This window comes from Primulina eburnea, chromosome 18 (assembly GCF_022965805.1).
Source record: "Primulina eburnea isolate SZY01 chromosome 18, ASM2296580v1, whole genome shotgun sequence".
Lineage (NCBI taxonomy): Eukaryota > Viridiplantae > Streptophyta > Magnoliopsida > Lamiales > Gesneriaceae > Primulina > Primulina eburnea.
The window spans coordinates 2484802-2510807 of NC_133118.1; the positions used below are offsets into that span (position 1 = coordinate 2484802).

Genomic DNA, 26006 nt, shown 5'->3' on the forward strand with positions numbered 1-26006 from the left:
TTGAACATCTAAAATTCATCACGATTTATTAAAATATATTTGGAATATTCTGGATCTTCGTCGGAACAATTCGTCGATCGCGCCAGAGGTCCTATTCTTTTTTTCTGCTGCAAACCAATCTTGTAGGAACGTTAGCATGGAAAGTGTTTCTGACTTTAAATTAGTTCTTTGGTCACCAATAATCCTTCCACATACTGAAAATGCTGATTCGGAAGCAACACTTGAACTTTGAATGGGTAGGACATCTCTTGCAATTGCAGATAACACTGGATAAAGTTTAGAATTTACTTTCCACCAATCAAGAACATCGAAATTATCCGTAGTCTCAATATATTGACTTAAATAAATTTGGATCTCATTGTAATTGGTTGTTGTCACCGATTTTCCTTTGAACTTTTGTCGTCTCAAACTTTGAAAGAAGTTCAGTGCTCTACTTTTGCTCTTATATGTCGGCATCTCCTCCGCCTGCGCACTCGATTCATCACATTGTTCACTAGCATACAAATCAAACAATTCTTGGAGAGAATGCATGATTGACTTCTTTTGATCGTCAACATTCTTCCCAAGAAATTTAGCATAATATTCAAAAAACACGTCTAATCCTCCTTGATTTTGAGTAGGATCAAGTAATGTTGCTAAACCATGCACAATTGGGATAGTTTCTCAATATTTTAAAATTTTGTTTTCCATATTTGAAACAAAATCACGTATAACAGAATCATCGTCATATTCAATAAATTTATAAACCATATTGAAAAGCAAAGGTAGAAACATGGTTGAAGTAGGGTAGTTAATGCAAGAAAATTTTTCGGTTGCTTCTTTAAAAATTTCTAACAAAGAAACACATTTACTCAAAACATTCCAATCATCGTCTGTTAGCATTAAAGCTTGTGTTGTAATATTATTATAATATGGAGTAACTAAATCTTGAAAACGTAATAAAGTATGAAGCAAGTGATATAAAGAATTTCATCTAGTTTCAATAGGAAGAGGAAATTTTTTAAATTTAATTCCGGTTTAGTGTTTTCCAGTCACGTCCATATCTTCTTTCACGTAATAATTTCCCACATAATTTGAATTTTTCTATTACAGTGGACATTTGTTCATCACATGCACATTTAACACATAAGTTGATAATATGACACACACATCTAACATGAAGCAAATTACCTTCTAAAATTGGTTTTAGTGAATCTTTAAGATATTTAATTGCAAGAATATTGGCACCGCATTATCTAAAGTTATCAACATTATTTTATTTTGTATGCCATAAATCTTAACAACATTTAAAACATATCTAGCTATAGTGTATGCGTTGTGAGACGATTCTAAATGATCTAGCGCTAAAAATCTTTTTAGCATTGTCCAAGTTTCGTCAATCTAATGACATGTAACAACAAGATATGATTCATATTTTAAATTAGTCTAAATATCAGTTGTCAAACTAACTCTACAAGAAATATTTGAAAGATGCGATTTTAGTGTTTCTTTATATTCTTTGTAAATATCAAAACAATATTTCTTAAGTATGTGCCTAGAAATATTGTGAAAACCAGGTTGAATAGTACTAGTAAATTCAACAAAACCTTCTTGTTCAGCTATTATAAAAGGTGGACAACATTTGGTAACAAACTTTACGATGGCTTTCCGAGAAATTTCTTTTGTAATTGTAAAAGCTTTACCACTAAAAGGATTAATTTGTTGTTGTATTGGTTCCCTACCGAATGGTTGTAGCGTATCAGAGTCAAGTTTATGTACCTTAACTAAATGTTTTTTCAAAGTACCGGTACCACCGGAACCACCACCCGTTTTGTAAGAATACCTCGTTTTGCAAATTTTACAAACGGAAAAAGAGTTATTCGTACCTTGTTGTTCAATATCAAAGTGATCCCAAACTTTGCTTCGCTTTGCACGGGCTGTCGTCGTGCTCATTGAGATTTTGTTGCTTGCTTGAGTAGACGATGGCGTCCCTACATCTTTGTTGGGGAGTTCCATGGCTTCTTCATCCTCGTGGCCAGGTTCGACTTCATCAAAGTCAGGGATGTAGCCAAAATGTTCACCAAAGTCGTGAGCGTATTCGCCACTACCACCACGACGATTTGAAGATGATGTCATTGAAATTCGAATTGTTTAGATGAATAAATTGCGAAATAGTAAATATATAACAATAAGAATAATACGGATTATAGATAAAATTATAACACAATTATTGAATATATTTGGAGATATGATAGCAAAAAAAGATATTGATTGTAGAGAAATGAAAGTTGAGAGAATATTGATATGTGAAATGTAAAAAATGACTTGTATTTATAGGTGATTTTTGGGGGTTTAAAAAAAATTTTATTTTTGCAAAGGGGCCAAATTGAGAAAAAAAATGCAGATTTCAGTAGCCACGGCTACTTAAATCTGGATTGGCCAACGGCTGCATTTGCAGCCGTTGGACTGCAAATGCAGCCGTTGGCCCACATTTGCAGCCTTTTGGGCCAACGGCTGCATTTGCAGTCGTTGGCCCAAAAGCCTTTTTTATTTTTTATTTTTAAAAATTTCGTAATTCGGGTTTGGGACCGGTTCCGCGTCCAGTTCCGGGTCGGTTCTGAATACGGTCCGGAACCGGACCCGAAACCGGTTGAACCGGTTCAGAATATGCTGAACCGGTTCAACCCACAAACCAACGGATTGCATATGGTTTCGGGTCCGGTTCTTCCCTTCTGGACCCGGTTCCGGGCTTAACGGACCGGTTCCGGGTCGGTTCCGGTCTGAACCGGTCTGTTAAGCATGTCTAGTTCATGAGGGTAAATTAAATATAAAAAGCCTATGTTTTAAATTTGAAAATTTTATATTAAAGTTCGAATTTAGTTTGGGATTAAAAACGCATTACGAATTTATAATTAAAGAATAAATAAAAATCCATGACTAAATAAAAATATCAAAAAATTTATCTAAGCTTAAATAACTATCTAGGATGGTCTAGAGTCAACGGAAATAATACAAAGTCAAATTCGAGAAATTTTACGTCTAGGGGTAAAACCGTCGTTTTACACCTAAAAATAGTAAGCGTCATGGCAGTATCCTGAATGCTGTAAAATATGTTCATATGATTATTTTAAATGTTTATGAAATTTTATGATAAAACATTAACGCTAAAAGATATGTTGCATGCTTGATTTAAAAGAAAAATAATTATATTATACATGAATTTTATAAAGTGATGAAAATACGAAATGCTTAAGGAAGTGAAGTAATTATGACTAATACGATGATACGATGATACATAAGGCCAATGCTCAGTTGACGAGTGTGAGTGTTGCTGATGTTCCCGTCGCCCAGTAATGTGGTTATATGTAGATGGATCCATCGACTCCTAATACAAAAGTCACCATTAACGAGATGAATTCAACGAAAGTAATACGTATACGTATATGATGAATATGAATATGCTTAGAATGATATGAAAAATGTTTAAGTTTATGCATGATTATGAAATGTTACTTTAAGTAAAAGTATTTTTACGGTTGTATGTGATTGCATACGTATTATTTGTTATAAAGATTATAGTTTGCTGAGTCTTTAGACTCACTAAGTGTGATCGATGCAGGTGAACATGATAATAATGATAATGGAGGTCTTGATGGTTGATCTTGTTGGACTGAAGGTGCACATAACCTGATGACCAGTGCTAGATTTTCCGCATTATGATTATGACTTATGAATTTAATTTTATTTTAAAGATTTTTACGACCCTTATTATGCTTGTGAGTGGTTTTTGAGAGATTGTTAGATTTAACTTTATTGCTAAGTTAGGATTTGCAAACGTTTGACGATTTTATGCTTTCAACTATTTCCTTTGAATTTTTAAATATAGTTGAATGGCTTATTTTTAAAATGGTGCAAAGTATTTTTAAGTATGTATACATGTATAGTTGTAGTTTCAGCTGAGACTTATATAAAAAGAAAATCTAGTATATTTTAAAGAAAACGAATAGTGGACGTCTCAGCAACACTTACTATTATTGTTCCCCAATTTTCTTGAATAAAAAGAGTTTCATTAACAATCATTTAAGACGATGTTTCACGTTCGAGACTCAATTGTAACATTAACTGTCTTGCCAGACTAAAAAAAAAGAGTAAATTGTATGATTTGATAAAGTAAATATTAAATTATAAATTTTCGTCCACAAATCATAATTATAACTTAGCACTATGCTTTATTTCTTTAATAATTAATATACATTAAACAAATTTCAAATAATTAATTAAAATACTTTTCTTCAATGCCTTTGTCCAAGATTTTGGTGATTGTGGAGAACGCTAACATTTGAAGACGATTCTCCACCCTCAATATCATTATCAAGTTCCCAAGATTTTGTAGCTATTTTCTTCCCTTGGAACTTTTCAGTCTTCACAATTTCTTCCTCAACATGCTTATCATCTTCAATGGACAAAACAATTGCTTGTCTTCCATTATGTCCCTCCACAATGGCTTCCTTTATCTTCAAATGCTCGTCGGTACGTACGATATCGGATTCTTGAATCGTCGTCTTCTTCCTCTTCTTCATGAAACACCATAGGGCCAGCAAGCAGAAAGCAAGGAAGAAGATGCATCCTAATGATACGAACACGACTATAATGACCGTCTGGCCGTTATCAGGAGATGGTGGAGGTGGCGGTGGGACGACATGGGGTGGTGGTGGAGGGACAACATGGGGTGGAGATGGTGGAGGTGGCGGTGGGACGACATGGGGTGGTGGTGGTGGGACGACATGGGGTGGAAATGGTGGAGGTGGCGGTGGGACGACATGGGGTGGTGATGGTGGCGTCGGGGCGACCGGGTGGAGGGACGGGGGCGGTGAGATGGGGAAGTAGGGGAAATTGGCAATGGAGGACATTTTTGGAGTACTTGATGAAAAAGTGTTGGTTTTGTTTGGATTTTATAGTGTATTGTATAATGTGACATGTTGCTTATTACAATTATTTTAAAGAAATTGAAGACTTGGATTTCATGTTAAGGTTGGGGTATCTTTTAGTCTTCGTGTTGATTGCATTGGAAAATACTGCTACCCTCGTTTCAAAGAGCTCAAACATTGCAATTTCTACCTTCAGATTTAGTGTCGAAATATTCCATCATATCCAAATAAAAATTTTAAGCATTTTTTGCCAGCTACTTTTAATTTTTACCTCTACTTTAATTTTAATATAAAAAATATATTGTAGGACCGAGTACTTACCGCTTTACCAAAAGTTATAGCTAGTAGTAATGGTGCAACTCAAATATTTTAAACCGCACAACAGCTCAAGCACCATGGTTCGATCGCTCTACCAAGCAATGACAATTATTGCACCCAATAATTGGGTGCCTTGCAATAAAAAAGAATCGAACCCATGAACTTGGCTTTGATAGCAATTGTAGGACCGAATGCTTACCGTTTTATCAAAAGCTATAGCTAATAGTAATGGTGCGACTCAAATCTTTTAAACCGCACAGCAGCTCAAGCACTATGGTTCGATCGTTCTACCAAGCAAGGACAATTATTACACCCAACATATATTTATTTTATTATATTATTATAAATATATTTTAGTTGTAAATATGATTTATATATAGAGTTTTAATTTTATTGATAATCTAATTATAAAATTATAATATAAATAGAGTAGAATATCATATATATATATATATATATATATATATATATATATATATATATATATATATTTAAATATATCATAATTGAGTACATAATTTATTTATTAATAATTCTAACATTTTTATACAAATAGTAAGATACTTATTTATTGTATTAAAATTTTAATTTATTTTTACAATTTTAATCAATGAAATAATCTATAAAAATAAAATGTGTATCTATTTATCCATTTATCAATAATTCGTATACCAAAATACTATTTATTCTATATATATAATAGACATAAGTTCATATCACTTTACTAGAAGTTAAAGATGATAGTAACAATATAACTCAAATCTTTTAAATCGTGCAATCATTCTATCCAATACAGAATATTATTGCTCCACAAAAATCTTCTAGTGCAAGTTAGAAAATGAACAAGCTAGTAATTCAGTCGTGGACCAGCTTAGGAGATTGAAGAAAGAAGATTTGAAGAAAGTTCATAAGAATATACAACAAGAGCTATATCGGTTTATACCGGAGTAGTTGGAGCCAAGAGAAAAATATTCACTAAAGGTATGTACTAAATATCCTATGAATGTTTGTTTATTAAAACCATACGAGTGCTCAAAACAATATCTTGAATGTCAAGATTCAAAATTTTTTAAAACTTCTGTTGCGTTTGTGCACGAGAAAACACGATTCACAACATATACTCCTAAACCGATTAGTATTCTTCCAATGATGATCATCCAATGGCCTACAACCAAAGCCATGATAATTGCGCCGAAGATAACAAGGCCATCCGTCGAAATCATGGATTTTTTTGGCCATACTTGTCGTTAATCATTCCACCAAAAGCAGCAGCGCCGATGATAGCTCCTGCTACTACCATGCCCACCATTGTTTTCCTTAACATCGATGAACAAAAACAATTATTTGCCACAAACAAAAAATGGTATGAATCTTGAAGAAAATTTTCTTGCAAGCCATGTGTGTGTCCACAGATGGATATATACTCACCTCGAATGTAGAGCAGGGGCACCAGAAATAACACCTAGTGAGCGTGCAACACAAACTTTTTTAGCCATATGAAATCTGCTGAAAAATCGAATTCGAAAACTGAATAGACAAAGGAGTTTCATAACGGTATCATAACCAAAAAAAATCCCTCCCAAGCCTGCCGGGAAGGCCAGATGCATGATATAAGGTGTGTTCCAAGTTGCGCGCCGCGTGAATTCCGTTTTATCCGGTTTTGTAACGCCTCCCTCCATTAGATTTCGAGCTCGAAAAATCAACTTCAACACAGTGTTTCAAAACCAACCAAAATATTATTCCTTGATAGCAAAACATAGCGTGCGAGTTCCATTTGTTTAAAATACATTCAAATATAAACCAACAATTCAAATATGAACTATGTGCAACTTAAGATAATAATATGAAAATAAAGTATAAAATTGGACACTGAGACTTACGTGAAAAACTCCTAAAATTATTAGAGGTAAAAACCACGGTTAAGATGAAATGATTTCCACGATAATATTTTTTGGTGTACAATACTCACTGTGTTTCAAAAGAACACAAACTCTCTTAATACAAGAGAACAAAAGACCTCAAAAATATTATAGAATTAAACACTTAAATAAGAATATATTGAGTTGAGAGAAAAACTCGATAATGAGATGTGTTGAATTTCCATTTTATAAATGCATCATTCAGTGTAAACCCCTCGTCCGAAATTTCAAATTTGCTGCAAAACCCATTCTTTGATCGCTGCAGAATTTGTAGGAGTGTGTGTTTGTATAGGGAACCAATGCAAAAGCCTCAACGTATCCGAAATCTAGCAATGTGTTAGATTCCTAATCCGATATTATTATTATTTTTATTTTGAGATTCATACTTATCGGAAATTATTTTATAACAATTTGTAAAAATAATAATAATAATTTCCAAGTTGTGAGCTAGATTTATGTTGGTAAATTTTAAATGGACTCGTTTACTAATTTATTTACATGTAATGAGTAATTGTGATGCATTCGAAATACATCCAAAATCTATTATATTTCATATGCATTATTCAAATCTTTATTCAAATAAAATAGGGTTAACTGTATACATCACTCATGTAAAATCCTGATATTGCTAAAAAAATCTAATAAAAAACGTTTATTAACTTCCGTGGTATGTTTGCTCAAAATTTGTACTTGTTCGTACTTGTTTTCAGTGGTATGTTTGCTCAAAATTTGAAAATACAGAGAGCTAATAATCATAGAGGTTTTTGACATTCTCGAGATTTTACAACGATATTGTATATAATTAACACAATCAAATAACACCATCAAAATCAAATCATTTTTTCCGAGCACAAACTTATGTTTTTTTTTTTTTGCATTCTCAAATCGCTAAAATCTTATGTCTTTTGGTGTGGTGACATCGATTTTCCTAATTTGAGATATATCTCGACTTCGAGACCAACGTAAATCACTTTCTCGAATTATGAAAAAATCGGTGTCGCACCACTCACTATTATTGTTCCCCAGTTTTCTTGAATAAAAAGAATTTCATTAAACAATCATTTAGGACGATATTTCACGTTCGAGACTCAATTGTAATATTAATTGTAAAACAGAAGAGTAAATTGTATGATTTGATAAAGTAAATATTAAATTATAAATTTTCGTCCACAAATCATAATTATAAATTAGCACAATGCTTTATTTCTTTATTAATTAATATACATCAAACAAATTTCAAATAATTAATTAGAATACTTTTCTTCAATGCCTTTGTCCAATATTTTGGTGATTGTGGAGAACACTAACATTAGAAGACGATTCTCCACCCTCAATATCATTATCGAGTTCCCAAGATTTTGTAGCCATTTTCTTCCCTTGGAACTTTTCAGTCTTCACAATTTCTTCCTCAACATGCTTATCATCTTCAATGGACAAAACAATTGCTTGTCTTCCATTATGTCCCTCCACAATGGCTTCCTTTATCTTCAAATGCTCGTCGGTACGTACGATATCGGATTCTTGAATCGTCGTCTTCTTCCTCTTCTTCATGAAACACCATAGGGCCAGCAAGCAGAAAGCAAGGAAGAAGATGCATCCTAATGATACGAACACGACTATAATGACCGTCTGGCCGTTATCAGGAGATGGTGGAGGTGGCGGTGGGACGACATGGGGTGGTGGTGGTGGGACGACATGGGGTGGAGATGGTGGAGGTGGCGGTGGGACGACATGGGGTGGTGATGGTGGGACGACATGGGGTGGAAATGGTGGAGGTGGCGGTGGGACGACATGGGGTGGTGATGGTGGCGTCGGGGCGACCGGGTGGAGGGACGGGGGCGGTGAGATGGGGAAGTAGGGGAAATTGGCAATGGAGGACATTTTTGGAGTACTTGATGAAAAAGTGTTGGTTTTGTTTGGATTTTATAGTGTATTGTATAATGTGACATGTTGCTTATTACATTTATTTTAAAGAAATTGAAGACTTGGATTTCATGTTAAGGTTGGGGTATCTTTTTGTCTTCGTGTTGATTGCATTGGAAAATACTGCTACCCTCGTTTCTAAGAGCTCAAACATTGCAATTTCTACCTTCAAATTTTGTGCCAAATAAAATTTTAAGCATTTTTTTCAGATTCGTGGGGGTTTTTTTTTTTTGTTTTTTTGTTACCTCTACTCTAATTTTAATATAAAAAATATATTTATTTTATTTTATTTTATTTTATTTTTATAAATATATTTTAGTTGTAAATATGATTTATTTATAGAGTTTTAATTATCAATAATTTTAATCAATAGAATAATCTAGAAAAATAAAATGTGTATCTAGTTGAATTTAATAATAGTAATTGGACTTAAAAGCAATTTAGATTAAGAGTAAATTGACTTTTTAGTCTGATCATATATCAATTAAATCGTTTACAATAATTCATGTATCAATTTATCCATTTATTAATAATTCGTATAAAAAAATACTATTTATTCTATATATAAATAGACATAATAATTACTAGTTCACGAATATTTATCTGTGAGACAAGTCAATCTTACCGATATTCACAATAAAAAGTAGAGTGAGTCTCATGTGAGACCGTCTCACGGATCATAATCGGTGAGACGGGTCAACCCTACCCATATTCACAATAAAAAGTAACACACTTAGCTTAAAAAGTGATACTTTTTCATTGGTGATCCAAATAAGAGATCCGTCTCATAAATAATACCCATGAGACCGTCTCACACAAGTTTTTGCCTAAAAAGTAATACTCTTAGCATAAAAAGTAATACTTTTTCATGGATGACCCAAATAAGACATCTGTCTCACAAAATACGACCCGTGAAACCGTCTCACACAAGTTTTTGCCACATATTTTTTTGGGTAAAGAAGTTATGATAGCAAACATTCGGTTGTGGCATTCGAGTTTTCTCGTCAATTTCAATCGGATATTACATGCGCAGAACGCCAAGTGGCATGATTGAGCCTTATTTCTTGTTTCAATTTATTTATGAATTAATGTAATGATTCGAAAGTTATTTAATAGTTTGCGCCACCGATATATAAAACTTATATTACAAAAAAACCGATATATAAAACTTATATTACAAAAAAAAATAAAAAAATTATGCGATACAGAATTTATCGAATCGTATTGGTCAAAAGACGCCTTGATTTATTTGATCTATAATCAAGCTCCCTAGACGTGATCCTCATTGTTTTGTTTGGCTCTTGTTGAAACCACACCCGAAGGCCTTTTTGACGATGTTTGTGAGTTTTTCTATCATCATTGTAGAGACATGTTTTCTTGGTTTGGGAATCACGCTTGCTCCCTCCGAATACATTTTCTCGACAAGTGATCTATACATATCTTCTTGGAAGTTCAGACAGTCAGAATGTAACGCTGCTCGTCGATCTCAGTGTTGTGTAATCTATCGTATGATTCAGAAGTCGACCTGCAACTTTTAATATAGTCGAAATGACGAATCGAGTTAGTTTGGGAGGGAAAGAACAAAATTGTGAAGATTTGTGATTGATTTTGATATGAAAAATTGGAATCGAAGGGGTATTTATATGTATGTGATTTGTGTCAAGTCAACCGGTCTACTCGACGCGGCCACTGTTTGTGTATTTCGGTTCTTAAACGATACAGGGTAAAGTTTACCGGATCTTTAGAGATTATTTATTTTGACCAAAAGTTTTCCCATTAATATATAATTAAAAGTTTATGCAATTATATTATTAATTTGTGAAAGAGAAATTAAAAATCGAAATTCCCTAGAATATAATTTATGAATTTTTAAAAGAATTATTTTTTGTAATTTACTTTTAATAACGTATCGAACTCGATGGGAGCAATAATTGTTCTTGCCGAATGGAGCAATTGAAGCATGGCGCTTGAACTTATGTAAAATTTTAAAAATTGATTTTTATTTTATTTTTACCGAGTGTATAATAATTAGGATTTAAATTAATTTACTTTTAATAATCGAACTTTATTTTTTAAAAAAAAACTAGTATTAATTTTTTTTATGCCTTAGAAAATACCTCAAAAACGTGTGTTTAATAATTAAACACACGCTTATGTGTAGCATAATAATTTTTTGGGAGGGGATTTAATTATATTGATATGGTTGAAATAACAAAATTATTATGAGCAAGTCTCTTGTGAGACGGTCTCACGAATCTTTATCTGTGAGACGTATCAACCCTATCGATATTCACAGTAAAATTAATACTCTTAGCATAAAAGTAACACATTTTCATGGATGACCCAAATAAAATATCCGTCTCACAAAATACGACCCGTAAGACCGTCTCACACAAGTTTTTTTTCCAATAATTAAATGTTTTCTCAAATCCAACTATTTTTTATCTAGAATTAATTTAATTTACATCAAATTCATACTAAAATGAAATAAACCAAATCAAAATTTATTATTTACTTTTTATTTTTGTGCTAAATTTTAATGCATGTAATTTTTTTTATTATTTATTTTAAATTAATTTTAACAGTTTTTAACCATTCCAAGACAATATAATTATGTTTTTCGTTAAAAATAATTAAATATCACTACAAATTTACAAATCCAAAAAACTTATCGTGCGTGTGGGTTTTGTACTAGTCTCGCGTTACGCGTAGTCTTTTTAATTTAAGTCATTATAAATGTAACCAAGACTAAGTCTAGGCCCTGAATTATTTTTCTTGAACTTAGTTGAAATAGTCCTAAACAAATTCAAACAAATAAAATTTTATATATCTTACCACCGAGTAGGCAAATGTTCGAGTAATATAAATGCATCAATTTGATTTATTTTGTTTTTTTTTTTCAATTACGATAACCCGGTAGCTGTTATCTTTCGATATGCGTTATGTAAAATCCTAGACTAATGCAATAATCAGATAAGCTAGACTGAACAAATTTTGTGTGACGAGCTTGTCTGAAAAATTGTTGATAAGAGAATCAAACTCCTCATCATTGACTCAGGCATCCGGTCGAGGACAACTTGATGATTCTTATTTCAGCGAGTTGTTTGTGATGTTTTGGAAAAATTGTAGGATTGGTCTTGTTAGTTGGTTAATCTTGATTTTGGAGCTAGATAAATTTCACATGGTTTGATTTTGCTTCTTTTGCCATTTCTGTCCTTTTTCTTCATTCTTTTGACGTGATATTAGATTTTGGTATTTTTGACACATAGGAGATGATGGTTGGGTGGGTGGTTTTAAGGGTGTTCGTCGATCGGTTCAGACCGATTTTCGGATTTTATTTCGATTATTTTGATTTCAGTTTCAGAAATATATAATCAAATATCATATCTGTTTATTTAGTTTTGAAAATTATTTCGATTATTTTGGTTCGGTTTATTTAGTTTTGACAATTATTTAAATTAGTAATATTTTTTAGTTAATTTTTTTTAAAACTTTAAAATATAAATTCTAAAAAAAATAAATAAATAACAATAAACTGAAAATTAAATAAAATATTCTTAACTCACTGAATATCATCTCATAAAATATTTAATCTAAATAAAATCATTAATCTAATTATTTCGATTTTTTTCGTCGATTCGATTTCGAAAAATATAATCCGAAATCGAATTATATAAACTCCAATTTTATAATTTATATCTGAATCTAAAAATTAGATTTCAGTTTGGTTCACATCGGTTTTCGGTTTCTCCGATTTGGATTTAAGATTTTTTTTGTTAAACCAATGTTTGAACACCCGTGACTGGTCCCTGATAAAATAACTAAAATTGTATAATAAACAAAATTATCGGGTTACGATTGAAATTTGACCAATTAGAGAGCCGAAATCATAACTTTTTTTTTTTTGAGGAAAACTTGCAAATTTATAAAGAGAGTACAAAGTCTGGATTTACAAGTTTTACTAACCAATAAGAAAAACTCCCATTCTTCCAAACAAAAGGATCGGGAGAAAAAATAGCAAAAGAAGCTAGAGCATGTGCGATTGTATTGGCATATCGCCTAACATGAAAGAGATGTCGAATGCCATTTTGCTCAAGAAGTCGTCTAATATCCTCCGCATAAGATCCAACATAACTCAGATCTTCCTCTGGACACATGACTGCTTGTACCGTCAGAAGAGAATCCGAGTTAATGTCATTAATGAGAATATTATGCTCATGCACCACCCTTATCCCAGCAGCAATCGCTCCAAGTTCGGCGAGGGCCACCGACTGAGGCTTAAAAATCGTCATACCAAACGCTAGTACCATCCTGCCTTCGTGATCTCTTACCACCCCGCCAATCGCAAATTGATTAGAGGTTTCCTGATACGCTGCGTCCAGGGCCGATCCTAACAATATTTAGGCCTGAGTCTAACTTTTAAAAAGAGGCATCTGAATCATAATGTGTGTTCATATTTTTTTTAGTTCCATAGCAATTTTTCAAATTTAATCAATACGTCAAAGACAATATAAAAAACTAAAAGAATAAAAATATCAAACATGTCCAAACGATCACTAAAAAACAACCCGGCTAACAGTTTTAGAGCTAAAAATACTAATCAAATCTGTATAATCAAGTTGTTCAGTAATTTCTTTCTCAATCGATAACATAGTCAATTCATTCAATCTTTCTCGTGACATGGTTGATCAGAGAAAAGTTTTGATGAGCTTTAGCTTTGAGAAACTTCGCTCTGCACTTGCTAGTGTGACGGGACAGTCAACAAGATTTTATAAGCAATATGAGGGTTTGAAAGCCGGATAAGCATTACATCTACTAAAATTTCAATCAAAAAGCGTAGATTATAGATATCATATAAAACCCCGAAGAAATTAAAAAAACTACAATAAAAAATTTGGAGCCCGAACAAAGCAAATACAAGAAAATAGACTTACAGGTCCTCACGGGTCTTTCAATCAAACCTAGAGACGACGCAATGACTGGAGTCGATTAAGGGTTGTCTACATATGAATATTGGGGAAGATTGGGGAATAAATTGATAACAGGCTAAGCAAGTTTCATTTAATAAATACTTGGTTTTGGGCTATCTAGTAACTAGTATTATATATAATATTTTTTTAAAAAAAATTTTGGGCCCCAAAAAAGATATGGGCCTGAGTCATTGGACTCATTTGCCTCTTAATAAGCACGGTCCTGGCTGCGTCCACATCAAGACAAAGATGATTGAAAGGAGGGGCTATCCAAGAGCAAGGTGAATGGGGTGCATTAGGCGGACATGTGGTTTTCAAATGTGAGCTGAACGGAAATAATATTTTCGATTTTAATTGATATATTTTATTGATTTAAATTATTTCTCTAATATTATATTTCCTTGTTGATCTAATTGAGTATAATATTTAATATGATTTTGTCTTTCTAAGATGATGAGATAATTACGAAAATATCTTCTAGATATGACATCAATATTTAAATAGAGTTTATTTCTAATTAAACTCTACTTTCTTTATGAAATATGTTTCCTTATGGATGTAAAACTCTACATCTATAAATAAGAGACCAAGGACATCATTGTTTCCCCCTCTTCCTCGGTCAATATTCACTCACTTGTGCACGTTCAGAATTTCAGAGAAAATCATATTCAAGAGACGTGATGTGTTTGAAGAGTGGTGATCACATGTTGCCGTGAATGTTGGGAACATCTGCAGACAACATATGTGAAGAAGTTGGCTGAAGACTGTTTTCGTGGATTCCCTTTTGACATCACGTTTTGCTTTCTTGTTAAAGTTTTATTCTGGTTATTTGTTTTTAGAAAGCTTTTATTTTATCAACTTGTTGAGGAAATTGATTTTTGTGGAAAACACTAGTGATAGGTTTTTGTAAACGGTCAAGTTTTCTAGTGATTAATTTTTTCCATAAGGTACAACACAAGTATATATACTTGTGCAAATTTAATCCCGTCCATCTGTTTATGTTAAGTGAATTTGTGTTACAAAATATAATATTCCGCTGCATGTTGTCCGAGATGTTGTAATATCTGGCACAAAACTTAATTCTGATAAAACACAAATTCACTATTTTACATCCTATTCTGATAGTGTTATTATTTACTAGTATCTGTCAAACAATATATTCCTTACATGAGCTTTGAGCAGACTGGAATTCATGCAGTAAAGCCTCACTCCAATCAACAATAAGAACATTCATAGTGCTTTTCTGCTTGTGTACAACATAAATATAATCTTGTCGAAAGATTTACCCATTGCTTGTTTTTACGCCAACTTTATCAATTAATATGTACGCAATTTTTTAAGAAAAAATTCGGTTCGATTCAATTGAATATTTCTTTGATTAGATCGTTTGTTTTACGAAATTAGTTCGATTCAAATTGGTTAGGAAAATATCTTCGATTTGAATTTCCGTAGTTCAATTCTCTCGTTAACTGACCCGAGCTTGACAATTTATGATTAAAAGTAAAATTGAATTTTTAGTTGGATCATGAACCAGTTAAGCCTTTTACAATGTCTTGAACCGATTTATCAATAGTTTGCGTCCAAAATGCTTTTTACTTTTGAAAATATAGAATTCGAGATTGGTTTGGAATGGTTGAATGCATTCTCAAGCAATTCAAACTATTGCACGAAAATAAAAACTCGATATATAATTATTTGATATGTACACACACTATTAAGTGAAGAATCTACTCCTAATGCTAACTAATTTGGTCTCTTGATTTGTAATTTATTAAATGGTCATAATGCTCTTTATCTCACTAAATAAATTAATTTTCAAATAAAATCCCAAAAACAAATAATATCATGATTTTCTATATAAAAAATAGCATATTATCCGCAAAATAATTTTATAAAGAATAGGTCTCTTATGATAGGGTCTCACGAATCTTTATGTATGAGACGGGTCAATCATATCGATATTCACAATAAAAAGTAATACTATTAGCATAAAAATTAATAATATTTCATGTATGATCCAAATAAGAGACCTGTCTCACAAATTACGACCCATGAAATCGTCTCACACAAGTTTTTTTCTTTTATAAATTATAAAGATTAACTTAACTCCGACAATAATTATTCGTAAAAAAAAATCAATTGTGCACACACGCTACACGTGCTTAAGATAACTATTATCTACACCATTAATAAAACATGAAGGTTGAATAATAACCACTTCCGGTGAAACCTTTTTCTTAATTCCATAAATACTCTTTTACAAATTTAAATTCAATGCATATTTTTTTTTTGACAGAAAAACTTGTAATTTTATTCAAAACGAAGTAAGATCCTCGATTACAAGCTTTACTAACCAAAAGGAAACTCTCCACAAATCCACACAAAAGGTGAGGGAGATGAAATATCAAAAGAGGCTAACGAGTGCGCAACACCATTTGCGGTGCGCAAGACATGTTCTAATTTTAAACGGGCATGAGTTGCCAATAAATTTCTAATCTTTGTTGCAAAGGCCCCAGTGTATCCAAAGTCCTCTGTTGGACTAGTGACTGCTTGCACTGCCATCAGAGAATCCGATGTAATCTGGTTTATCCTCAAATTTTGAGTCTGAGTCATTTGAAAACCTTCCTCAATTGCAATAAGTTCAGAGGCTACTATAGATGGTGGTTTAGTAATTTGCTTCCCAGATGCTAGCAATGTCTGGCCCTCGTGATTTCGCACAACACCACCGATTGCATATCGATTGGAATGGACATTATAAGCTGCATCTACGTCCAAATGCAATTGGTTGATTGGTGGTGCTATCCATCGACGAGGTGATGATATATGTTCTCTTCTGCTTGCTGAAATTAGCATTGATGTTCTCGCCTCTTGGTAACCGCAGAGCATGGTCTCGCACCATTCGACATTAATACCATTCTTCTTAGGATCATTGTTATGTCTGTTCTAAGTCTCTCCATCCATACTGCATAAGTTCTCGTGGCAAAGAATTCAAAATCCTTTCTGTTAAGTTTGCTCTTCATCCATAAACTAATATCAAACACCTCCATCATTCGTATCATCTTTAGATATGGCCAGTAACTAGTATCTTTCCAGCAACTTTTGATCTATGGGCATGAGAACAAAGCGTGTCTAGATGAATCATAAGCAAAGTGGCATAATGGACATGCTCCAGTGGTAGGGATATGATGTACCAGCAGATTACCTGATGTAGGGATTATATTATGCAAAACCCGCCACCAGAAGATACATACTTTATGGGGTATCACAAGAATTTCCACCAAAATTTTAAGTGCACTTCAGAGCTATTAGCAGGTGGATCATAAAATCCAATTGCCGACTTGTACCCGTCTCTCACCGAATATTTACCATTTTGATCGAAAATCCAACATCTAGAATCCTCTTGTGTCGATGCAGTTAGATTGATGGATAAGATTTCCGATGCAACATGAGAGGAGAAGAGCTAGTTTACCAGCTGTCCATTCCATTCACCATTCCTAATAAGAGTGTTCACCATAGAGAAATTTTGGAGAATAGGTGAGTTATTTTGATATACTCCTATCCTCGGGATCCAACGGTCTGCAAATGTTGCAATTTTCTGTCCATTTCCTATTTTCAAGTATAGCCCTTTATCCAGCAGAGGGAGACTCCATAAAAGTGATCTCCATATGTACGATGGGTTGCTACCAAGCACTGCCTTCATGATGTCTTGATGTCTAAAGTATCAGGCTTTGAGTATTCTTGCAACCAGTGAATCAGGATTAACAATAATTCTCCATATTTGTTTTGCTAGCAGAGCCTTGTTGAAAGTCTCAAGTTGACGAAATCACATCCCTCCCAAACACTTAGGCTGACATAGTGCCTTCCAAGATTTCCGGTGCATCCCCCTCTTATCTTCATCTCCTCCCCATCAGAAATTTGAGCACTCTTTTTCTATTTCTTTGCATATAAATTTTGGGATGCGAAAGCAAGACATTGCATAGGTTGGAATTGTCTGGATCACATATTTTATCAATGTTTCTTTTCCTCCTACTGAGAACGTCTTTTTTCCCCATCCTTTCATACTCTTGACCACTCTTTCCACTAGGTATCGAAACTGAAGAGTCTGGTTTCTAGCCTAAAATACGGGCAAGCCCAGATAAACCTCATGGCCCTGCACCACCGGGATTGCAAGCATGGTTTTAATAGATTCCATGACACTTGCATCGGTGTTCGGGCTAAAAGAAAGAGAAGATTTTTCAAAATTGATAAGTTGCCCTGAAGCTTTCTCATATGAGATCAAGAAATTCCGAACCCCTACACAGCTTTTCTGAGTTGCTTGAAAAAACAGGAGACTGTTATCTGCAAAGAAGAGGTGAGAAATCGACGGGCAAGTAGATGCAAATTCGAACCCCTTTGATAAGATTTCGAGTTTCATAGGAGAGGATCGCCGACGATAAATCACGAGCACATAAAACAAATAAATAAGGGGAAAGTGGGTCACCCTGACGTAGGCCTCTTTGTGGCGTGATTCTACCAACAATCTCACCATTCACACAGAAAGATTATTTAACCGACCGGACACATAGCATCACTTTCTCCACCCAGATAGGTGAGAACCCCAGTTGAAGCATAATACCCTCCAGAAAACTCCATTCCACGCGGTCATATGCTTTACTCATGTCAAGTTTTAAAGATGCAAAGCCTTTTTTTCCACTTTTTCTACTTCAAATCCAGTGAAGAGTCTCAAAACCCAAAATAATATTGTCCGATATGAGGCGATCTTTGATGAATGCACTCTGAAACTCATTGAAAGTTTGCTTTAATATCGGACATAGCCTGTTCGTTAGAGCTCGAGCAACAATCTTGTAGAAAACATTACAGAGACTTATAGGGCGAAAGTCCTTCATAAATATAGGCGATTTAATTTTCGGGATCAGAGTAACTATAATCTCGTTCATTCCTCAAGCGGTTTCCCATCATTTAGAATCTGTAAAACAGCCTCTATCACCTCTTCTCCCACTATATCCCATAATTTCTGAAAGAAGAGGACAGACATACCGTAACTTCCTGGAGTTTTATCAGGGTGCATGTCAAACAAAGCTCTTTTAATTTATGTGGCTGAGAAAGGAGCACACAATAATGAGTTCATGTGTTCATCAATTTTCGGCTCAACACAATCTGTAATTAATCTTCTGTCTTCCTCTGTCGAGTTGTTGGATTTGAATAAGTTGGTGAAATAGCTTTGAATAATCTCAATCATTTGGCTTTTCTCGGTACACCAATCTCCATGTGAAGAGACCAGTCCATGGATGAAGTTCCTTGTCCCTTCGAATTGAAGCACATGCATGGAAGTTTTTTGAGTTCCTATCACCATGTGCTAACCAATTAGCTCGGCTCCGCTGTTTCCAATAAATCTCTTCTTTGGTTGCAAGATTCCCTACTTCCTTCTCTAGGCAGCCTATTTGATTCACATTTTGCTCCCATAGTGCTTGTGTTTTCAAATTTTCCAGTTTCTTTCTTTTGATTTTCAGCTGCCGAGGAAGGCTTTTAAATCTGTTTTCTGCCCATTGATGAAGGGTTGTTTTACACCTTATAATCCGATCTGTTAAGGATATGGAGGATTCAGATTTTATCCATCCTTTTTCAACAATTTCTTTACATTCCGGCTCTGTCACCCAATGAGGTTCAAATCGAGTCACATGACCCCGCTGCACCGGTTGTGCCTGCATCTTATTCATAACAAGCAAGATTGGTCTATGGTCTGAGTGGAAAAACTCCAAAGATTTAGCTTGTGCCACTGGATACAGAAGTCTCCACTCTAGATTTGCAGTGTACCGGTGTAACCTCTCAAATATAATATTACTCAAAGAATGACGGTTAACCCTATATAAAAAATTCACCTCCCCCATGAAGATCCTGCAAGAGACAGTCATCAAGAGTGTCCTGAAATGCTCTGGTCTGATTGGGTGGCCGTAGGTTGCCCCCATGTTTTTCACTGTCATAACATATTTCATTGAAGTCGCCTCCGACTAGCCATGGTAGCCCTTGCAGTTCCGGCATTCTGCTAAGGCGTCGTAAGAGAGCCCAAGAAGCATGTCTGTGTTGCGTTTCTGGATGACCGTAAAAGCCAGTAAATATTTAAATATGATGCATGTTTAATTTTGTAGAGTGCGCATAAAATTTCATCATATATCATAATTATAATAAAAAAATCATTTTACTAAATCTAATGCATATTTAATTTTGTGGAATATCTTAACCAAATATAAACTTTTATATGAAAACAAAATATACTAAACTATAAACCCTTAAATCTAACTAGCATATAATATATTACGCACATTAGGGATGTCAATTTTTGTATTGAGGATGGGGATCCACAATTTTTTCGGATTCGGATTTTTAAAAATCCCTGAATAATTCAGACGGGTGCATGAATATTATCTTCATTTTTGAACTCAGTTTCGAAAATAATATTAATAATAGAAATATTATCACTAATAATAATACTAATAAGTTTTGGTTCAGATAATACTCGAACCCGCACTGGTTTTGGCCAATTAATATTTTTGAAATAGATATGTAGATTTGATCGTTTCAGATTCGAAGATTTCTCGAACCCGAAATAATGGGGATCAAAGTGGGTATGAGGTAGGGATGAAATTTCGAGACGGAATGAGAATGACAAACCCATTCCTACCCCATCCCATGCCGTCACATTGTCATACCTAACACACACAACATATATATCTGGTCGTTGGTAAATTATAATAAAAGATCCCTTGATTTAAGCAAATGGATATGCTTGGACCTATCCAAACCCGACCCATCAGGTTTTTCAAGCCCAAAAACATTTTTCAATCAAAAACATAATATCTACCTTAAACCCTGAAATCTTAAACCCAAACCCGAAGGACTACGAATTCTCCAATTTTTCAATATCCAAACCTTGCCGAGGAATCTCCGACGACACTTCGATCGTGGGACGATATTTATTCTGATCTCGTTAGGTCAGATTATTTTTTCCTATTCCCATTTTGGTTTAATTCGTCAAATCTGGGGTTTGATTATTATATGTATGTTGAAGTTGGAAATGGGGTTTGATTATTCTGTGACGCGATTTCATTGTTCTTAAAATCCGCCTGAAGCTTTCTTCTACTGTAGAATTGTGAAAGTCCTTTAAATTTATCGAAGATGAGTTAAAGGATGACTATATGGCTGCTGATGTAAAGATTGTAGTTTGTTTTGATGATGTTTAACTCAAGACTGAAGGTTCACCACAAATCTCGCATGTTTGAATTTTATTTTCATGTATTTTTCTGGTGTGACTTATGATCTGGGTAGTGAAGTAGTAGCGATAAGGCTTCAAATTTCTTTTTTTTTTGGTAAGGTTTTTTGGGAAACAGGATTCATCGTGTAAAATGATTTTCAGGAGTTTCTTTATGTAATTTTAGGTTTTTCTTTAATTGTTCTGTCGCTTGATTTTGCAGCGGTTCAGTCTTTTTGTTTTTGGGGCAAATGTGGGTTGTGCAGTCATGCAGACGGTGTGCATTTACCGTGCCACTACATGCCGTAACTCCATCTTCAACGTTATATGTGTTGTCCATTTCATAGGTTGCCAAGAGGCGTCCCCTTGTGTGAAGTTAAAAAATGCATTCCTGAGAAATGGAGGTGTAACATCGAAAAACACTTGGAAGTTCACGAGGAAAGCAAGGCTCGTTCGATTTATGCCTGTAAAATTGTTGTAGGACTTCATGAAAAAACCGATAAACATATGGTGGAGTGTCTTCTTTTGACCTTGAAAAATTTGGCTGGTCAAGGTCTTACGTCTAAAGCCTTCAGGACTTTTTCCCTTATTCAAAATCATGCTATTGAATCTGGTTCTTGTGTTTTTGTTGTTGACTCAATATCAACTCTGTTGTTTTCTTGTGCCCAACTCAAACTGCTTTCAGAAGGCAAACAACTTCATACCCGAGTTATAGCTTGCGGTCTTCATGATAACCCTTTATTGGTTCCAAAACTAGTTTCTTTCTATACAGCTTTTGATTATCTTGACGATGCTCATTTTATAACTGCATCTTCAAATAATTTGAACCCTCTGCCCTGGAATGTTCTCATTTCATCATATGTTAGGAAGGGGCTTTTTGGGGAGGCTATCCTTGCCTATAAGCAAATGGCTCATAAGAGAATCAGGCCCGATAATTTTACCTACCCAGTCCGTTCTCAAGGCATGCGGTGAGCAATCAAATCTTGCTTTTGGAAAAGAGGTCCATAACTCTATGGAGGGTAGCTTTCCAGAACACAACTTGTTTGTGCAGAATTCGTTGGTTGCTATGTACGGGAAGTGTGGGGATGTGGAGACAGCCCGAAATATTTTTGAGAAAATGCTGGTTAAAGACGAGGTTTCATGGAACTCGATAATATCGGCATATGCCTCAAAGGGCAGGTGGGACGAGGCTTTCGAGCTTTTTGAAAGCATGCGGAGAGCTGGTGTGGGATTAAACATAATAACTTGGAATACCATTGCTGGAGGTTGCTTGAAGTCAGGTAACTTTAATGGGGCTCTTGGATTGCTTAGACAGATGAGAATGTATGGCAACCGTCTGGATCCTGTGGCCGTAATTATTGGCTTAGGTGCATGCTCCCATATTAGTTCATCGAAACTGGGAAAAGAAATTCATGGATTGGCAGTTCGTAGTCTTTTTGTTGATTATGTTAATGTGAAAAATGCATTAATCACCTTATATTCTCGTTGCAGAGACCTTAAGCATTCATATACTGTGTTTAGATCAGTGGTGGATGCAAGTATAATCACCTGGAACTCTATGATATCTGGTTATGCGCACTGGGATATGTCTGAAGAAGCCTCTTTTCTATTCAGGGAAATGTTACTAGCTGGTATTGGACCAAATTATGTGACAGTTGCAAGCTTGCTTCCTCTTTGTGCTCGAGCGGCAAACCTTCAGCATGGGAAAGAGTTTCACTGCTTTATAATGAGAAGGGAACATTTTCAAGGTTACCTGCTAATATGGAATTCTCTTATTGATATGTACGCTAGATCAGGTAAAGTTTCAGTAGCCAGAATGCTTTTTAATTTACTGGAGAAAAGAGATGCAGTGACTTATACTTCATTAATAGCTGGATATGGCATACAAGGAAAAGGGAAAATGGCAGTCAAATTATTTGAAGAAATGATCAAGAACCAGCTAGAACCAGATCATGTAGCCATGGTTGCTGTTTTGTCAGCATGTAGTCATTCAGGTCTGGTAGCTGAAGGTCAGTTGCTCTTTAGAACAATGCAGACTATCTATGGTATAACTCCAAATTTGGAACATTATGCTTGCATGGTTGATCTCTTTGGGAGGGCTGGTTTATTGACGAAAGCGAAGGACATTATCTTTCGAATGCCATGCAAGCCTACCGCAGAAATGTGGGCTACACTTGTTGGAGCTTGTAGGATCCACAGGAATACAGATATTGGCGAATGGGCTGCAGAAAAACTTCTGGAAACAAAGCCTCAGAATCCAGGTTACTATGTGTTGATTAGTAACATGTATGCTGCTGCTGGATGCTGGGGCAAACTGGCGAAAGTAAGGACGTTTATGAGAGACTCGGGTGTGCGAAAGGATCCTGGATGTGCTTGGGTTGATGTCGGTGATGGATTCTCTCCCTTCTTGGTTGAAGACACATCCAGCAGCGAATCGGCTGGATTATATCTTCTGCTGGTGGGGATGTCTAAACAAATGAAGGACCTCAGTTATATAGCCGAAGAAGATCCAACGCAAGAGGAGGAATTTTTTCTTGAATCGCTGGGGTGAAAATTTTCTAACTTCATTTCTGTTACCTGTTAGGATTTAAACTAGAGATCTAGGGGTGTTCAAACTTCGGATAAAACCGAATAAACCGAAAATCCAAACCGAAAAACCAAACATCAAACCGAACCGAAAGCCGAATTGAGTAATTCGGATATAAATGTTAAAACCGAAGTTTATTTTGTTCGGTTTTAGATTATATATGTCAAAACCGAACAAACCGAACAAACCGAAATTTCATTAAATTAATAACTTTTTTTTATATTTTTATTTATATTATATATTTTGATATGATATTTAGCGAATGAAAAACCATTTTGAACAATTTTTAGTTGATTGTTGTTTGTTTAATTAATTTAGACATTATATTTAAATAAGAAAACATATAGACAGTTAATATATTATATTTTACAATATATTACATTATTAATTAAAATAATTATACTAAAACCAAATTAACCGACCGAAATAACCAAACCGTTTTGATAGAAAACCGAACCGAAGAAAAATTATTCGGATATCGGATTATATGTATCTAAAACCGAAAACCGAAAAAACCGAAATAAAAAATCCAAAATCAAACCGACCGATGAACATCTTATAGAGAGCTTTTACTTGAATTAGAATAATTTTATGATTATTTATTGTTTTTATTCTTTATCAGGTAAAATTGAATACAATGATAAGTAAGAGTGAACGTTCGTTCGGTCAGTTCGGTCTTTTTTTGTATGACCGAATCCTCAAAAAAAATTTCAAGAACCGATTTTTTGAAAAAAAAAAAGGTTTCGTTAAAGCAGAATACCACTGATTAAATATATATAGCGAAAATAAAATCAGATACTACAAATATTAAAAGCTATATAAAAAAAATATTTAAAATTAACATATTTTTTAAAATCAATAAACGAAATCGAATCATTTGGCATATTTTATTTTAAAAAATAAAACCGGATTTCCAAATTAAACAAATCGAATTAGTTAAGTTCAATGGGTTAATTCGATTTAAGCAAATTAATGATTTTCACCCTAACGACAAGAAGTTATATACATGTGTTCCTGGCAAGGAATGCGAGTCTTCGACATTCACCTATAGAAATCACCTCTAGAATGTATCACGGGGAAGGGAGGATATACATTGTTTTACTAAATTTTTGTGGACTTTTATTAATCTCGTGAAAGATTTTGGGTAATTTGGAGAAAAATACATCAATATATGATTTATTTAAGATTCAATATCCATCAGTTTTGTTTTTTGTATTTTAATACCTGACAAAAATCCAACTTAGTTTTAACTCCATGTTCCATGTTTCATGCATTTTTACCTTTGTACCTTTTTAAATTAATAAAAAATTGTATAAATCCTTATTTTTGTCGGTATCTTCTCTTTCCACTCCTTAGATACTCAGAATCAGTATTAAAATACTGGATATTCGAATATACAGTGTAAATATATCTCATCCAAATGCTTCAGGAATGACGAGGAAAAGAGGAGTTGACCAATAATAATAAAGATTTATACAATTTTTGGAAATATTTGTTTTATCTTGAAAAAATCTAATATATAAGTTCTCGTTTATTTTGAAGATTGTCGAGAGTGACCACTAATGGTCGAAGAGGCTGAATGCACATGGATGAGCTGCGAGTAATTCTGATTGATCTTTATACAATTTTTAATTAACTAAAAAGAATAAAAAAGTAAAAATGCATGAAACATAAAGTAAAAATTAAGTTGAACTTTTGTCAAATATTAAAATACAAAAAGAAAAAGTTTGGTACTGAATTTTAAATAAATCATCGACGTATTTTTCTCCAAATTGTCCAAAGATTTTCATAGATTATCGTTAATTTAAATCACATTCACGAAATTAATTTTGTGTTATTTGTGGATCTGATTTCCTTCCCCATTCAATTTTGTTTATGAATGGTTTTGTTAAATAAAATATAAAATATTCTAATTTTAACTACATTAATTTAATAAATTCTAAAAAATTATATAAAAACACTATTTTACTTTTCTCATAGGTCAAATATTATATATTTATCATTTTATTATTATTATCATCATCATTCATGTCATGCTAACTAATTTTATAAATAACATCAAAAATTTCTTCAAAGAGTGAATTTTATAAATAAATTTTGTAATTGTCTCAAAGTTCTTAGGACTTTTTTTCCAAT

At 33.8% G+C, this 26006-nt stretch overlaps 5 protein-coding genes across 5 annotated transcripts; 1 reads left to right on the forward strand and 4 right to left on the reverse strand.

Moving 5' to 3' along the window:
• Positions 1–4162: 4162 nt before the first annotated feature.
• On the reverse strand, positions 4163–4889 carry LOC140819518 (uncharacterized). The gene has a single exon (XM_073179643.1). The coding sequence runs from the start codon at positions 4887–4889 to the stop codon at positions 4272–4274; it is 618 nt and encodes a 205-aa protein (XP_073035744.1). The 3' UTR covers positions 4163–4271.
• Positions 4890–8259: 3370 nt separating this feature from the next.
• On the reverse strand, positions 8260–9025 carry LOC140819516 (uncharacterized). The gene has a single exon (XM_073179642.1). It carries the CDS (start codon positions 9023–9025, stop codon positions 8408–8410), a length of 618 nt encoding a protein of 205 aa, XP_073035743.1. The 3' UTR covers positions 8260–8407.
• A 7361-nt stretch (positions 9026–16386) lies between these two features.
• Positions 16387–16923, reverse strand: LOC140820176 (uncharacterized). Its single transcript, XM_073180501.1, has one exon. The coding sequence runs from the start codon at positions 16921–16923 to the stop codon at positions 16387–16389; it is 537 nt and encodes a 178-aa protein (XP_073036602.1).
• Positions 16924–19268: 2345 nt separating this feature from the next.
• LOC140820177 (uncharacterized) lies at positions 19269–20003 on the reverse strand. The gene has a single exon (XM_073180502.1). It carries the CDS (start codon positions 20001–20003, stop codon positions 19269–19271), a length of 735 nt encoding a protein of 244 aa, XP_073036603.1.
• An 881-nt stretch (positions 20004–20884) lies between these two features.
• Positions 20885–24012, forward strand: LOC140819509 (pentatricopeptide repeat-containing protein At1g71490-like). The gene is given in 3 exon segments (XM_073179633.1): positions 20885–21026; positions 21507–22231; positions 22233–24012. Coding segments are annotated over 2 exon segments (2223 nt in total). The 5' UTR covers positions 20885–21026; positions 21507–21610; the 3' UTR covers positions 23835–24012.
• The last annotated feature ends 1994 nt before the right edge of the window (positions 24013–26006 follow it).

Bases quoted from the DNA above. Each gene is read 5' to 3' on its own strand.
- LOC140819518 (XM_073179643.1), bottom strand. From the start codon at position 4,889: ATGTCCTCCATTGCCAATTTCCCCTACTTCCCCATCTCACCGCCCCCG.
- LOC140819516 (XM_073179642.1), bottom strand. From the start codon at position 9,025: ATGTCCTCCATTGCCAATTTCCCCTACTTCCCCATCTCACCGCCCCCG.
- LOC140820176 (XM_073180501.1), bottom strand. From the start codon at position 16,923: ATGCTCTGCGGTTACCAAGAGGCGAGAACATCAATGCTAATTTCAGCA.
- LOC140820177 (XM_073180502.1), bottom strand. From the start codon at position 20,003: ATGGGGGCAACCTACGGCCACCCAATCAGACCAGAGCATTTCAGGACA.